The 16,103-nt window shown below is 37.1% G+C and overlaps 1 protein-coding gene across 2 annotated transcripts in view; it reads right to left on the reverse strand.

Annotated features, from left to right (window-relative positions):
- Nucleotides 1-16,103, reverse strand: part of APLF (aprataxin and PNKP like factor) — an 86,376-nt gene that overhangs the window by 30,840 nt on the left and 39,433 nt on the right. For both annotated transcript variants that reach the window (XM_060169483.1, XM_060169482.1), the window contains exon 6: nt 10,698-10,882. In XM_060169483.1, coding sequence (XP_060025466.1) covers nt 10,698-10,882 — 185 coding nt within the window. The remainder of the gene's footprint in view (nt 1-10,697; nt 10,883-16,103) is intronic.

Below are 16,103 nucleotides of genomic sequence, written 5' to 3' on the forward strand. Positions count from 1 at the left end.
ACACTGCGTCAACTCTCACCAATTTTCTTTTTTTCTGTTCAGACAGTAATGGGGTAAGTCAGCAAATCCACTGGCTAAGCAGGTCTAATAAAATGTCAGTCTCTTCTTCCTGTTGGCATCTCGAAATGCCACAATAAATTCTCTTAGAGCACATCTCTTCTCTTGATTTTAGAAAGGGAGAAAATAACTTCTTCCCCCAAACACAGCCCTCTCCCAGATCTTAAAACCTCCTTGTCTCTCAGTTCTCTTTGTATAAAGCCTGAGGGTGGAACAGTGAATACTTCTCACCCCTTTCAATAAGCCCCACAGGGAAAGTCTAGCTCTCACTGCTGGGGTGCTCCTTTCAAACATGAGTTACTTAACAGTACTTCTGTCCTCAGTGTTGGGCCTCAGCAACAGTTTTGTTGACAATAGGGAAAAATATCCCATTCAACGTCCTGTCACATTTAGTATAGGGGAAAAAATACGACACAACTAGGGAAATGGTTAAATAAAGTAGAATACATTCTTACCATGAAACACTGTGCAGAGGTTGAGAAGAATGAGGTAGATCTATATATATATCTAAGGATTTTTTAAATTAAACAATATATATATACTATGATTCCATCTAGCTTGTAAAAAAAATTCCCTATATATCTATGTACTTACTTGTGTAAATCCACATGAAAAGATTTAGAAGGATGCAAACTGAAATACCAGTAGGCAATAAGACTGAAGGATGAGGCAAATCAAGATTTTCATTTTACTTCACATGAATAGTCTAATTTTTGACAATAAGCATCTACTATATTACCACTTAAAAAATGAAAAGCAAACCAAAGAAATGAAATAAAAGATATGAAGTGTAAAGCGTCATATTTCAACTCCCTCTACTTCCATGAAATGTAAAGAAGGATTTGTTTTTTTAATATCTTCACAAGGAATATGTTGAACATGTTGATTTATTCCAAAAGAGAAAGGAGTAATAAAGTCACAGATATCAATACTATGGATCAGGGGTTCTCAAATATTTTAAGAGGCATAAAAACTGGAATTCATAATGTTCTTTATGGAACTCCATGAAATATTGATATTCAGTAGGCCCCTGGCATTTAACATTCGTGGTTTCAATTATTCATAAACGGTCTCAAAAATCTATTACATGCAGTATTTTGTAAGTTTGCTGAGACATAAATTCGTACTGTGCCAATTATAAAACTCATGAGCCAGAGCAGGTCACTGAACTGGCAAATGAGAGAAGAGGAAAGATGGAGGGTGCTCTGTGCTGGAAGAAGTAGGGGAAGGAAGAGCTCCACATTTTATGGCACCCACACGGCTTATGTCCTAGATGAGATGAAAATGTGAAGAATGAAGTGTGGCAGGCTAGAGATTCATGACAGAAGAGGCAGATCTACACTTTGTAAAAATACATGCTAGAGACCTCAGGGATTGGGGAGCATGGAGCTAATGGAAGGTGGCCCTGGTGCTTGAAGGTGGCTAAAATGTACCATATTAAGGCTATTAAAGTAGCCTGTTAACTTGCCCAATAAGCCCTCCCTCGTCCCTCAACCATCTGAAGTTGTTTTTTTTTTTTTTTGGCCCCGCCATGCAGCCTGTAGGATCTTAGCTCCCCAACCAGGGACTGAACCAGTGCCCATGGCAATGAAAGCACATACTCTTAACCACTGGACTGCCAGGGAATTCCCCATCTGAAGTTTTAATACACTACAAGGGACAGGATAAAGAACTTTCCCCGATACAAGTTCAATGAAGTAATTTGTTGTTGTTTCCAAGCTGCCCTTGGAAAGAATGTCTGTGCTAATAAATTGCCTTAAAAGTCCTGCATCAATCCCATTAGCACCCACATGCTAAGGACTAAAAAATCCTAAACTCCAGCCCCAGCCTCACTCTTGAGCTTCAAACTCATATATTCAACCACTAGCTAGACATTCCTTCCTCAATATTCTATGCAACTCAAACTCAAAATGTCAAAATTGAAATCCTCCCTCTGTATTCTGGCCATAGTTTTGGCTAACATAATTTATCTATTCATTCTAGCCAGAACCTTGGAAGTCTATCTTTCATTTCTTCTTTCCTTCACTTTCCCCAGATCTAAGCAACAAGTGCTGCAGTTTGTTTCTTAAATATTTCTCTAATCCAATGCCTTTGCATCATCCTTAATGTCAGTGCCTTGGGTCAGATTCTCTTCATTTCATGACACTGTCAATGCCCTTATCCCCCATTTTTATCTTATTCTCTTCCAATCTCTCCTCTGAAGAGCTGGCTTATGTAGTCCTCCTCAAGGCTCCCATAAAAATCAATGTGTTGTCACTTTATTTTAGGATTTGAATCATGTCCCCCATAAGACTATTTGCTTCTTATCAACTATATCTTATTCATCTTTATTCATTTAATTCCATATTCTAGCATACTGCCTTGCATATAACAGAAAGACTGCTTTAGTGTAATGATTGTTAGAATGGTCTTTGAAATAAAAGAATCAGATTTTGAATATCAGCTTTGCTATTTCCTAACCTTTGACCTTGAACAAGTTGATTTAAACTTTCAGACTCCCCTGGTCTGTAAACCAGGGATATTATCAACCAACTTTACAGGATTTTCTAAAAATTAAATGAAATAAGTACATCTTAGTACTGGGTATAGCCGATAAAAAGGGCTCAATAAATGACTGTGGGTGTTTTTTCAGTTGTTGTTGTTAATAGCATTATTAATGCCACCATATTACTACTATTTGCTTAGTGAACGCTTGTTAAATGAACGAATGATTAAATGAATGAAAAGGTGTTTCTGTGGGACTGATCAGAGACATGCTATAAATGGTACAACCTAAATGGCCAATCAGGAGCAAAGGATATAGGATTCTTTGATGCAGTAAACAAACACTAAGAAGCTCTGGGGGACACAGTCTTACTTAAGAGATAGCTATGTACGTAAGAGTTACACTCCTCACCTCTCCTGTTATCTTGGTCAGCCAAGCCAAGAATCTAGTGTACTCAAGACAAATGAAGATACTCTTAAAATATCACCTCCCTACCAGCTTTCAGGAATAAACAACCTATTTTTGGTAATGTTTCAAAGACTTTATTGAACATCTAGATTTTCTGATATTCCTGATAACTTAAAATGTTTTCTTTCTGAATAACCTTGATTGCAGTCCTTACAGTTGGCAGAAAAGGTCTGACCTTTCTTAAAGGTTCACTTGTGATTATCAAACTTTATGGGTTGGTATAAACATAGGAAAACGTGTATACTACAGATTTTCCTCTGAAAAAAAATTTCTCTTCTTGGAAAAAAAAAGGGCAGTTATATTGATACTGTAAAAAATCAATAAAAAGAAACCTCAATTAAATAGAGTCAGGATACCAGAAGATGGAGCTCTCATACCCTGTGATGAGAGCAAAGCCCAACAGAAAGAAGACTCCTCTTCTTTCCTGGCAATGATTCAGCCAATAAAAAGCCATGGACTCTTAGTTTACTATAGTCTGCCAACCTCCTTTTCCTCTCTATAAAAGAGTTCTCCTTCCCTTGTAAAGCGAGAACTTGCAGCACATGGCTTGCCATGGTTATAGACCTCGAATTGCTGATCACAAATAAAACCATTTGTTTTAGGTCAACATTTTGGTGGCCTGTATGGGGATCAGAGAAGACCCCCAATAGCTCCAGGGCTGGTGAGCAAACAGGTGCAGTCCCCACAATTGGGTCCACTGTGCTCACTGATTTTTCTCGCAGACCCTGGAGTTCGCAGACCCATGTTTCTCCAGGATCCGAGCTCATATCCTCTTTGCATTTGAAGCTCTCCAGGCTTTATCTGGAATCTATTTTAAGGTTCTGTCTTCCAGGTTAAGGCCTTGTTCTGCATGAGGGTACTCATTTGGCACTTTGGTCCGACTTCGAGATCAGATTGTTTTAACTGAAGCTGGCTGAGAAGCCTCTAGCCTGGCTTCTCCAGGACCAAACTGTTTCCTTAGAACTGTCTGGTATTAGACCTGCGAGCTGTTTTGAGTTGCGAGCTGTTTGAATTGAGCTGCTTAAGCTGTTTGAAAATTGTTCTTTTATTATAGAGAAAAACCTCTGAGAACTGGCACCCAGTTATCTAAATATTTTGAGGGCAACCCACCCCCACAACAGGTCCTTCAGCTGATTTTGTGTTTAAAACCACAGTCCTTCCTCACGGGCATTTCCAACTAAATGGACCAACCTGACCAAAGGCAATTTAGAATATCAATGGCCATTATGGGAAACTTTTGAAATCCCCAAATTAATTTTCTTAAAACCAAGCTGGATTACAATAGCTCAAAAACTTCCAGAGCTGAATGGAATGACTATTTTGATTTGAAATTTTGAGGCTTCCCAATGTTATCAGAAATCTAAAACTGACTCTCTGCAAATAAGATTTTAAGATTAACTGAGGCAAATGATTAAAGAAAAACAAAATAGCTTCTGAAGCTTCAGGCTCTTCTCCCTTGGCTTCTTCATCTCAGGTTCCACCTCAGGTGCCATCCTGTCTTTCTCCCTCAGCTCCTACGGTCAGACTCTGCCTCTGGCACAAACTTCCTCCTTCCTTTTATACTGTCTATACCTCCTCTGTACCCTCGGTGCCCCCATACTAATTTTCTTGCTAAACTTCCCCTTTTGTCTGAAACTCTCCCTACTCCCTCTTCCTTTGAAATTGCCAGAACCTATTGCTTTAAAATTAAGCCTTCTGAGGAGCCAGAGGCTAAACCCTTAATTTCTTATATTCCCTGGACTAAAGCTGAACTGTGAGCAATAGTCAAAGGTTTTCCCAAAGTAACAGAAGATCTTCATAGATTTGCTGAGGAATTTAATATAGTCATTCAAACTTGACAACCTGGTTTCTCTGACTTACCTCACCTAGTTCATATATTTGTCACTGAAGGCCAGGCCCAGCATTGGATAAAAACTACTAATTGGGAAAATCTTGAAAGGTCTCTAGCATTACAAGTGGGAGACGAGCCCAGTAACTTATTATATGATCACACTTAAGCAATCATGAGGCGACTTCATCAGGTAATTCCTACGGCTTTTCCAAAGCCTGTTGATTGGAACAAAATTCAGGCTTGCACACAAAAATCTGATAATCCTGTTTATGACTATTACAATCAACTTCAGATTGTTTTAAAAGAAAATTCTGCTCTTCTTTCAGATGTGGATTCCACCTGGGTATCTGTTAACTCTATGTTTATTACTGGGCTGAACTGGGTCCTTTCCTTTCTAGTAAAAAGGAGCAGGATAGAATGGAAAACGATGTCTACTCCAGATTTAGCTAAACTGGCAAACCAGCTCACTCCAACTCTAGGTGGGTAACCCTGCCCCCCCCCCAAAAAAGACTACTAAAATTCTTAATCTTCAAATCCAGCAACTAAAAGACTCCGAAACAAAACCAAAACCCTCCTAGTTTCTGCTATTATTGTGAAGAGCCAGGACATTGGAAAGAGTGTTAACAAGTGTAAGTACTTCAGGCCTTCAGCCCTCTAACCAGCCTTTCCAACATCTGCCCAATTCTCAATGACAGGACTCTGATAAACTACAGGGGCTCTTCCCAATCCTCCCTCTCGATCGACTTGGAGAAACATTTCTCCAGATTGGGGATGAATCTTTCTAGTCTTAACTGACCCTGGAGCCATACTCTCAATGCTCAACCCCGCTCCTATAAAGCAGTCCCTGAAACAGCTCAAATAGTGGGATTTCTAAAGAGCCTCAAGAGTTTCCTCTCCCTGAGCCTATTCCCTTTTGTTTAGGCCCTTTGAGAGACGCACACCCTTTTCTCCTTAGTTCCTCTGCCCCTATTCATTTATTAGGCTGAGACTTCTTAAAGAAGTATCATGCTGGAATTTCTTTCTCCCAAAAGGGGGAAATAATTCTAGAATTTAACAATAGTCATCAAAGTAACCAATCAGGTGAATTAAATGATCCTTTGACATCTTTTATTTGTTTTGCCTCTGATGGCACTAGAGCTAATTCTGGAAACACTGATCATTTGTCCCTAGTGAATCAGCTGCCACCCTCCTTATGGGCAAAAACTCCAATAGATACTGGCAAAATTCACAGCGCACCTCCCATCAAGATTCAAATAGAGCCCTCAAAACCACTTCCAGAATTAATATTCCAAAAGAAAAGAAGCCCTTAAAGGCATAAAGCCATAATAGAACATTACAAGGCTCAAGGTCTACTTATCCCTTACACCAGCCTGGTAAGAAAACCTAACGGCTGAGGGTGGAGGTTCATCCAGAATCTCTGAGCAGTAAACAACACTGTTATCCCTTGACACCCCATTGTTCCTAATCCCCGTACATTACTAACATCCATTCCTACTGGAAGTAAATTCTTCACTGTTACTGATTTATGTAGTTCATTCTTTAATATTCCAGTTGATAAAGCTGGCCAATACCTTTTTGCTCTCACTTGGGAAGAAAAACAATTTCCCTGGACAGTGATGTCCCAGGGTTTTGCTGAGGGTCCTTCTTATTTCTCACAAATCCCAAAGGCTGATCTGGATTATATAAAGTTCCCTAGAGGTTCTACTTTGTTGCAATATGTGGATGATTTGCTTCTTTGCTCTCCTTCTCAATCATCCTCACAGGAAGACAGTATTCACTTGCCAAAGTTTTTAGCCTGAAAGGGACATAAGGTTGTCAAAGAAAAATTGCAGTTTGCCCAAACCCAGGTTCAATATTTAGGGCATCTGATATCAGAACGAAAGCTACATGTAGATCCAGATACACTTCATGATGTCCTAAGTTTTCCCAAACTCCAAACTAACTGCCAACTGCAAAGTTTTCTCAGGATAGTTGGTTACTGCCAAAATTGAATTCCAAATTTCTCTCTTATGGCCAAACCTCTGTATGCTTTATTAAACAATAACAACCATGACTCAAACTTACAGGAAGAACCAAACAATATAGTCTTTAAGGCCTTAAAGTTGAGTCTGATGAACCCGCCTGCCCTTGAGAATCCCAATTATCAAATTCCCTCTTTTCCTTTTTGTATATGAAAAGGAAGAGAATGTCCTTGGCGTACTCACCCAAAACCACGGGGTCCACCATCAACCCACACTGCATTATTGCCAATAACTGGACCCGTGGCACAGGGATATCCTGCTTGCCTTAAAGCCATTATGGCCACTGCCCTTTGGGTTAAGGCCACCAAGAAAACTGTGGGATCCCCTCTAACTATTTTTGTACTTCATGCAGTAGAAGCCCTCCTGAATTCTCATCACCCTCAATATTTCTCAGCCAGCTGCCTCACCGCCTATGAAGGAAGTCCTTTTGTTAACTGTTCCTCGCATAACTCTTTTATGCTATCATAATCTTAACCCTGCTACTCTTCCCCCCTCTGTCACGAAAGAAGTCCCTCTTGACTGCTTGACACTGACTGATCACCTCCTGACTCCTCATGATGATTTACAGGAAAGATCTCTCAGTAACACTGACTTCTCATGGTTCACTGATGTTCTTATTTAAAAGGTAACAATGGCAAATATTATGTTGGGTATGCTTTGCAACTCCTTTTGATGTTGCTGAGGCAGCATCTTTACCAATGGTTACTTTGGCCCAACAGGCTGAATTATACACTCTCAAATGGGCTTGTACTTTAGCTAAGGGCAAAACTGCCGATATTTATACTGATGGTACGCACTTTAAGAGTAGCTCATGATTTTGGAATACTGTGGAAGCAACGTGGCTTCCTTACTTCCAGCGGAAATGAAATTTGAAATGGCTCTTATGTTCAAGAATGCAATATTTTTATCTGCCACTTTAGCTATTACTAATATTCCAGGGCATTCTAAACTTTACTCTATGGAAGCTAAGGGAAATCACTTTGCTAACATTTCTGCAGGGAATGCTGCCCTGAAAGGGGCTAACAGCATTCTGTTGGTCCAAAGGAACATTTCCCCAGATGATAACTTAGAAAAACTGGCTAAAGAAACCCAACAACTGGCCTCAGAAAAGGAAAAGCAAGATCAGAAATTCAAAAATTATTGGTTTGATAAAAAGAGAAAGCTCTGGTTTAGACTAACTAACAACCCAGTCCTACTGGAGACTCTAAAATCCCCATTCATCACCCCTGTACATGCATTAAACCACTGGTCTACTGACAAAATGACAGCATTCATGAATCAGTATTGATGGGGAAACATTGACAAATCCACCAAAAGTATCTACCTCACTTGTCCCACTTGTCTGAAATACAACCCAAAGAAGTCTGTTTGTACTACTCCTAAACAATTTAAACTGTCCAATGGACCACTCAAGTCTGACAACTTGCTCTGGCTCATGGATATAAATATGTTTTAGCAATGGTCTATGTGTTTTCACATACAGACAGGCCTCCCTTGCAGACAGGCTACTGCTTCTTCTGTGGTTAAGGTCCTTTTAGAAAAGAGTATCCCTACCTGGGGAATTCCTCTCAAATTTCATGGTGATCAAGGAACACATTTTACTGATCAGGCACTTCAACAAGTCTGCTATTTAGCCAGTTTTACAACACTTTCACTGTGCTTTCCACTCTCAATTCTCGTTTAGGTGAATGCACTAATGGCATTATTATGACTCAATTGGCAAAATTTGTAAAGGCCCTCCAGATACCTCACCATTGGTCCTTCTAAATCTCAGATCCACCCCTTTTGGAACTCATAAAGCTCTCACCCTTTAAGACAGCCACAGGATGCTCAATGCACTTGGCTCTTGCTTCTTTTGACTCACAACTGATAAGAGGAGAGATACTTCAATATTGCAAAGGCCTAATTGCTTCTATTAAAAATAACCATGTTTTGGTAGAGCAATCTTTTCATAGTGTACTTGTGGGAGATGATGACCTTAAACATCACCTGGCAACCTGGATATTTCGTCTATTGGAAAGAAACACCTCCAGAAAAACTCTCTTCAACCTCACTGGAAAGGACCCTATCAGGTACTGCAAACCAGCCCTTGTGCTGCCAAACTCCAAGGAGTGGACTCTTGGATTAATGTGACACACTAAAAACTGCACTGAACCCTGACTGGCCCTGCACATCATCTGATGACCTGAAGGTAAAGATTTCCCATAATTGAAGCCACATCTGATGAGACAGCTTTCCCAAGATATCCAGACCAGGCCTGTTGGAACCTTGTCTGCCAAACCTCTGATGATGACATAACACTTCAGATGCTCTCCAATCTCTATGATCTTTATAACATAGAGACTTTAGATTAAAAGTGCCTGAAAGTTCTTCCTCCTACCTCTCCTTGATACTTGAATGTGACTTCAATAGGTTTCCAATCTGTACTTTCTCTCCAGTGTGAGACACCACACCCAGCAAAGGCCCCTCCTGGCATTAAGGGACAAAAAGCCACTGAAACCAGAAAACCTGATTCTTGATCAGCAGTGCTTTCAGAGAAAGACCTTGATCAAAAGGGGTAAAATGGAAAATATTAACAAACAGAAACTTCAATTAAATAGAGTTGGGAGACCAGAAGGCAGAGCTCTCATGCCCTGTAATGACAGCAGAGCACAACATGAAAAAGAAAGACTCCTCTTCCTTCCTGGCAAGGACTCAGCCAATGAAAAACCATGGACTCTGTTTACTATAGCCCTCCCAACTTCCTTTTCCCCTCTCTAAAAGCATTCTCCTTCCCTTGCTGTGCAGGAACTTGCACGTGGCTCATCCATGGCTGCAGACCCCAAACTGCACTGATGACCTTATTAAGTCTTTATAGCCAATATATGAGTCAGAACACATTTTGTTTTCATTTATTAAACTTGACTCCATACGTAAGCAAAGGAGTTGAGCCTATAGTGATTATACCCCACTTCTCTAGCTTGAGGAAAGGATCCAGTGAGAAGCAGGATCTCCTCTAATGGGAGAGGAGGCAAGAGTGAGGGGAGAACTATAAAAGGTCTGACTCTCTGGGATAACTGCTGGAATTTCCATCAATCCAGTGCATGCTATTCTAAAACCAATCCTACTCCTATGGCTCTCAATGAGACTAAATAGATGGGGACCCACAAAGCTTAGCCATCGGTCTACAAGGATCATGAAAACTGTCATCTAAAGCCACCCTACTCCTGAAAGGAAGAATACCTGATCTTTTTGTCCTAGGGCCATCTCTCTCTCTCTTTTTTTTCCCCTTCTCTCTCTCTTCTTAAATTCATCCAATAAATAGGCCTCATTTTCTTAGAGTATCCAGTACCAAAGAATGCTTCAGTCAGCCAAACAATTCTAGTGACTTAGCAAAAACTGAAAGAGGAAAGAAAATATTTATAAATACTGCAAGTTAGTCCAGAAGTAATCCTGCAACAGGCTCTTAAGAACTACCCATTTGTTGTTCCTCTCTTCACACTTATCAAGAAGAAGGTAGTTACAGGCAGTCTGAGAATGACCAATAGAATAGAAGAAACCAGATTTTCAAAATGGAGGTACCAAATTATGACCAAAGTCAAGTGGTCTCCACCTTTTTTTCAGTCTGAAAATGTCTAAATTAAAAGCTTTGTTTTCTACATTGCAAGTGCTATATTAAAGATTAGTTTCAGTAAGCCAAAAACAAACAAAAGAAAAACTGGGGCTAGTTTTTATTTTGATAAACTCAATATAAAAAGCATTTTTGGTTTTTCCTTGATATATACAGCATATAACTATTCCTAACTAGAACACCTGATGAAGAAAATAATCAAATTATGAATTTTTAAAAAATCACCTTGGATGAAATGACAGACTCTTCCTGGTCAGCATTTTTGCACTTTTTTCCTGTGTCTTGCTCTGCTGATATACTTTCTGTACTTCCTGATGAAATTAATCGCTTTCTTCCTTGCTGTGTGATGTTTACTTGGGTTTTGTCTTTGCAGATTCCTTCTTTTCCACTTTCTTGGATTACATTATTATCTTAATCACACACAAGTACATAAACACAAAGAAAAAGAAGAAGAAAATTATCTCCTGTACCTTCAAATGTCAATAATCCATACCAAAAAAAAAAAAAAAGACAGAAGGAAAGAAAAAGGATAAAAGAGCAAGTAAATTTAAAGTTCTATTTATATTAAGGCCAATCTCCAATCTGAAAATGCATATTTGCAAATCTCAAAAAGTATTAAGCAGCACCATGGCCAAGAGCTCCAGCCCTGAAGTCATCCTGGCCAAGATGCTAATGTGGGCAGGCTCCATCCTCTAACTGTTTCACCTCACCTTTCTCAACTTTGGTTTCATCATCTAGAAAAAGGGAGTTATAATAATAACTGATGGAGTTATTAGGAGGAGTAAATGAGGTAAGATATATAAACTCTCAGAGTACCACATGTATGTTAGTTATCATATACATTTTTTAAAATTTTGGCATTGAATTTCTCTAACAGAAAATCTGACATATAACTATCCAATGAATTTTACATACACTTACTGAGCCTCTATCATCCACAGTGAGGAATACAACTTAAGTTATCTTAAATACAGATTAAGTACCTAAAATAACTGAAAAGGAAGAGCAACCTCTACAAACTTCACTGATAAAGAAAACAAGTCTCAACAACAATGGACACTGCATTGCCATAATACTTATTCAAGGTTCAATGTAGTGGTGAAACTTAAATCAGCATCATATATTGTTAACAAATTCATGAATTGTCTAATCAGAAAAGAAAAAAGATCTGCTTATTTTAAGAGGAAAGTCTTCATGGTTAGTTGTCTTTCTCCTCTACTTCATGAGGGCAGAGACTTTCTGTGCCTTGTTCATTGTCCCCCATTTTGTGTCTCTAGTATCTAGACCTATGCCTAACACAAAACTGATACTCAATGAATATGTTTGAGTAATTGAATTGTTAGCATACACAGAAATTGTCCAAAGATCCTTTGAGAGACTGGATACAGGTATGTAAGGCAATCTGTAGTCACTATTTTAATGTTCTAAAGCGAAGGTTAGCAAACTTCTGTAAAAAGCCAGAGAATAAATATTTTAAGCACTGTGAGCCATATAATATTTGTCACAACTACCCAACTCTGCCTTGTAGTGTGAAACCAGCCATAGACAATACATACATGGATGAGTATGGCTATGTTCCAATAAAACTTTCTTTACAGAAACAGGCAGTGGGCTGAATTTGGCTCATGGGCTGTAGTTTGCTCAGAGCTGTTCTAAAGGATATTCAAATGCCCTGAAATGACACACCCTCATTAAACTCAGAAAAGAAAATACTAATAGAATACTGTCCATATTATTGAACAGGAAAATCACTGAACCAATATAAAAGTAATGTATTTATCAAAGGAAACTTATGAAAAAACTATCTAATAACTAACCTCAGCCTCAATTGTTTAAATCTTTGTTTTGAATCTAAATTAGGGAACATTTCACATCATTTTAGAAACTGGCAGAAATAGGACTAAATAAAACTGACTATACAGTTTGGTGAAGCAAATGACCAAATATTACAACAGTTATGAATTAGTGAAACCAAGGGAAATAATCAACTATGATACTGTTTACTATGCTAGGAACTAAAAAACTGTATATTAAATAAGGCACAGTTTTTCCACAAATGACAGTTCACCGCATTCCAAGTGTCACAGATGTATATAAAATTCTAAAATTAAATATATCTATATTTAAAATATCCAATTCTTTAAAATTCCAAATGATATACTACAAATATTCCTTCTAGGGACCAGAGCTCATTTTTTTTTTTTTTTTTTTGCATAGGAAGAAGTCATTTTGATACTGTTAAAATGTTCTTCACAAAGTGTATATAAAATATGTAAGTTAATTGGCTCGTAACAATCTTTATATCTGGCATATAAAATAGTTTTCTAAATCCAGGATAGGTATACTTAAATGATAGAAATATAAAAGAAATTAGCTATTAGAGCAAATCAGTTTATTTTAAACAATTACTAACTGCATTTACTTACATGATCAGTTACACTAATACTATATGAATACTAGCTCAACTATATGCATATATGTCATTAAAATCACAACCATCCAATTTTATCCTCCAAAGAAACCACTCCTAACGGTTATAGTAACAATTTGATGCGTATCCTTCTCAACTTTTTCCTAAGTATAAGCAAATATATTTACAAATACATAAATATATACAGGGCTAAAAGTATACATGCTATTATTTCTCTGGGATAAATACCTAGAATTGGAATTTCTGGACCAAAATGTTTTATACATTTAAAGATCTAAGAGATATTGGCAAATATCTCTATTTAATGTCTCTAAATAACTTTAAAAGGCTATACAAACTTATACTTCCACCAACCATGTTTGCTGAGACCCATTTTGGTCAGTACTGAATATTATCAATTGCTTAGATTTTGATGAGCTTAATAAACAGAAACTGGTATCTGGTTGTTTTCATTTACATTTCCCTATCTGATAGTAGTCATATATTTATTGGCTGTTTGTATTTATTCTTCTGTAGTACACCATATAAAATGCCCCAAATTTCTACCAAGTTCTTTCTTTTGTGTTACTAAGTAGACAATCATTAAAAACCTTCTATCTATTTTGTAACTGTGACAGATAATATCTCCCAGTATATTGTTTGTCAGTCTGCTATTTGCCTCTGATTTCATTTACAGAGTCTTTTGCATTAAAATTTTTTTTACCTTTAATCTAAATAGATCTGCCAAATTTTCCCTTATGGTTCTAGGCTCCCCATCATCTTAAGAAAGTCTCCCAGAAGTAATAAAAAATATTTCCCCATATTTTCTTCAAATGCCTTAATAGTTTCAATTTTTACATTGGTTATTAATTCAATAGAAGTTTATTTATGAATATGGCATGAGCAGTGAGTTCTCTATTATTATTTCTTCCAAATGGAAAGCTAATTCTCCCAACATCATATTTAATAATGATGCATCCTTTCCCCATCAAGTTAACTGATAATTTCTTATATATTAAATGTGTGTTATTCTAATCTGCTTTGGGGTGTTTCATTCTTTTTTACTGGTCTAACTTACCTATTCCTATGCCAGAACTATCAACTACTAAAAGTAGGCACCAGCCTAGATTGTGAAAAAGGAAAGTTCTATAAAGAAATGAATATTTCTGTCATTCAAACTGTCCTTGAGCATATATAAAAAATCTCCTAATGCACTTTATACAATGCTGACATAGCTCTAATGTCAAAATCTGACATGGATGGCATGAATATAGATACAAATGTCCTAAACTAAATATCAGCAAATCTAGCACAGCATGAAAATAATAAGTCACCACAATAAAATTAACTTATTCCAGGAACACAAGCATGGTACAACATTAGGAAATCTACCAACATCATTAATTACATTATCATATGAAAATGCAGGACTGTTTCTATAACAAAATTTCTTTTCAAAGAATTCAACAGTTATTCCTGAAGGAATCAGTCTATCACCCTAAACATGATGAGTATCAGAATCAAATACCAATCATATTAAGTGCTGAAACACTAACAGAATTACTGTTAAAATCAGGAATACAGATGCCAATTTTATCCATTTTTATTTAAAATTTATAGGATCTAACTTATGAAATAAGAAATGTTTTTAAAAGCAGTAAATAGATCAGAAGAGCCAAAATTATCATAATTCTGTAGATATGACTATACAGCTAGAAAATCCAAGAGGCTAAAAAATGATTAGAATTAGATCATTTAACAAGGATGAAGTAAATGTTTATAAAGAATAAGAAGAGCTTTAAGTAAACTGAACCATAATCAAATTAAACAATGTCAGTTAAATATTTATAATCTGTATTGAGTTGTCATACAGAAAATATTCAGAGTACAAAATTAAGTGTAAACTAAATGGTTTGGGGACTACTTACTACTTCAACCTTTATCAGCGTGCCATTTTTCATAACTCCATGTTGGAGGATTAGAAGATGCGGAAAGAAGAATACTAAAGGGTTGCATGATAACCAGTGAAAATATAAAAGCTGCCTTTTCAATCTAGCAAGAGTGTCATACCCTAGGAGTTCTAACTTGTCCTGGGGTCTAGAAGGTTGAGGAAGCAAATGGAAGCAAAGAGAGGGGAGGCTCTAATACCCTTTGCCCAAATATTTATATTCACTTACCAATCACTAAGGGACATGGAAAAATTTTAGCCCAGGCTTGAGAAGCTCATGATAACATCTAAGGGCTAGTAGCTGGGGACCCAGAAAAGTAAATAAATTAGAAGTATACTGGTTGAAAGACAGAAAGGATAGCCTGATCACAGCAAACATTCACGTACATATAAGAATTAAACTAACAGTTAAACTGAGAAAAGATCTAGGAGAGAATGCAAGGGCATATTAATAAAATAAAAAGCAAAAACCAAACCAAACCAAACCCCCAAAGCATACAGAGGGTAAATTCAGGTGGCCATCCAGGTATAGTGGTATGGTTCAGAGCATGGGCTTCAGAGCCAGACAGAACTAGGTCTCAATTATAGCTCTGGCATTTATTATGATCTTAAATAAGTTAGTTAACATCAGTTAACATTATTATTTGTCCTGTAATTAATGTCACAGATGGTTCCAAAATATCAAGACGGTTTCAGATAGTCTAAATAAAGATCAATGAACACAATAGAGTCCTAAAGCTGCAAAAGACGTAAGAAAGTATCCTACATCTAAATGAGCCTAAAATGCATCTTGGAAATTGATTTTTCAAAATCATTAGCATCGGTCTATTGACCTGGATGATATATTACTTAAACAAACAGAACAATAACAATAATAAAAACTACACAGCAGAAAAAGTCAAATTATTCCAACCTTTAATTAGCTGGATTCAAGTACGAAACTGTCCTTTACTTCTAAATCTTTCTGTCTTTAAAGGAGTTAAGTAACCTAACTTCGCTTTTTTAAGTATTCCCCCAAAGTCTGAATTTTTAAGACATGCCTGAATGCAAAGACTTTTTTATCTTATTTTGAAGCTTTAGCATTTTAAGTATATTATGCACTATATAATATTCCTGTCCAAATCAATGTCAAATTACTCTCATTTGTATTTTCAAGGTGAGGTGCCAAAAAAAGTGCTTCTTATTTTATATGGTGCATTTATCAAGTGAAAATTAATGGATATTTACTTCAAATTTATAATTTGAAGCAAATATATTTTAGACGATTATAAGT

This window comes from Lagenorhynchus albirostris, chromosome 13 (genome assembly GCF_949774975.1).
Source record: "Lagenorhynchus albirostris chromosome 13, mLagAlb1.1, whole genome shotgun sequence".
NCBI lineage: Eukaryota > Metazoa > Chordata > Mammalia > Artiodactyla > Delphinidae > Lagenorhynchus > Lagenorhynchus albirostris.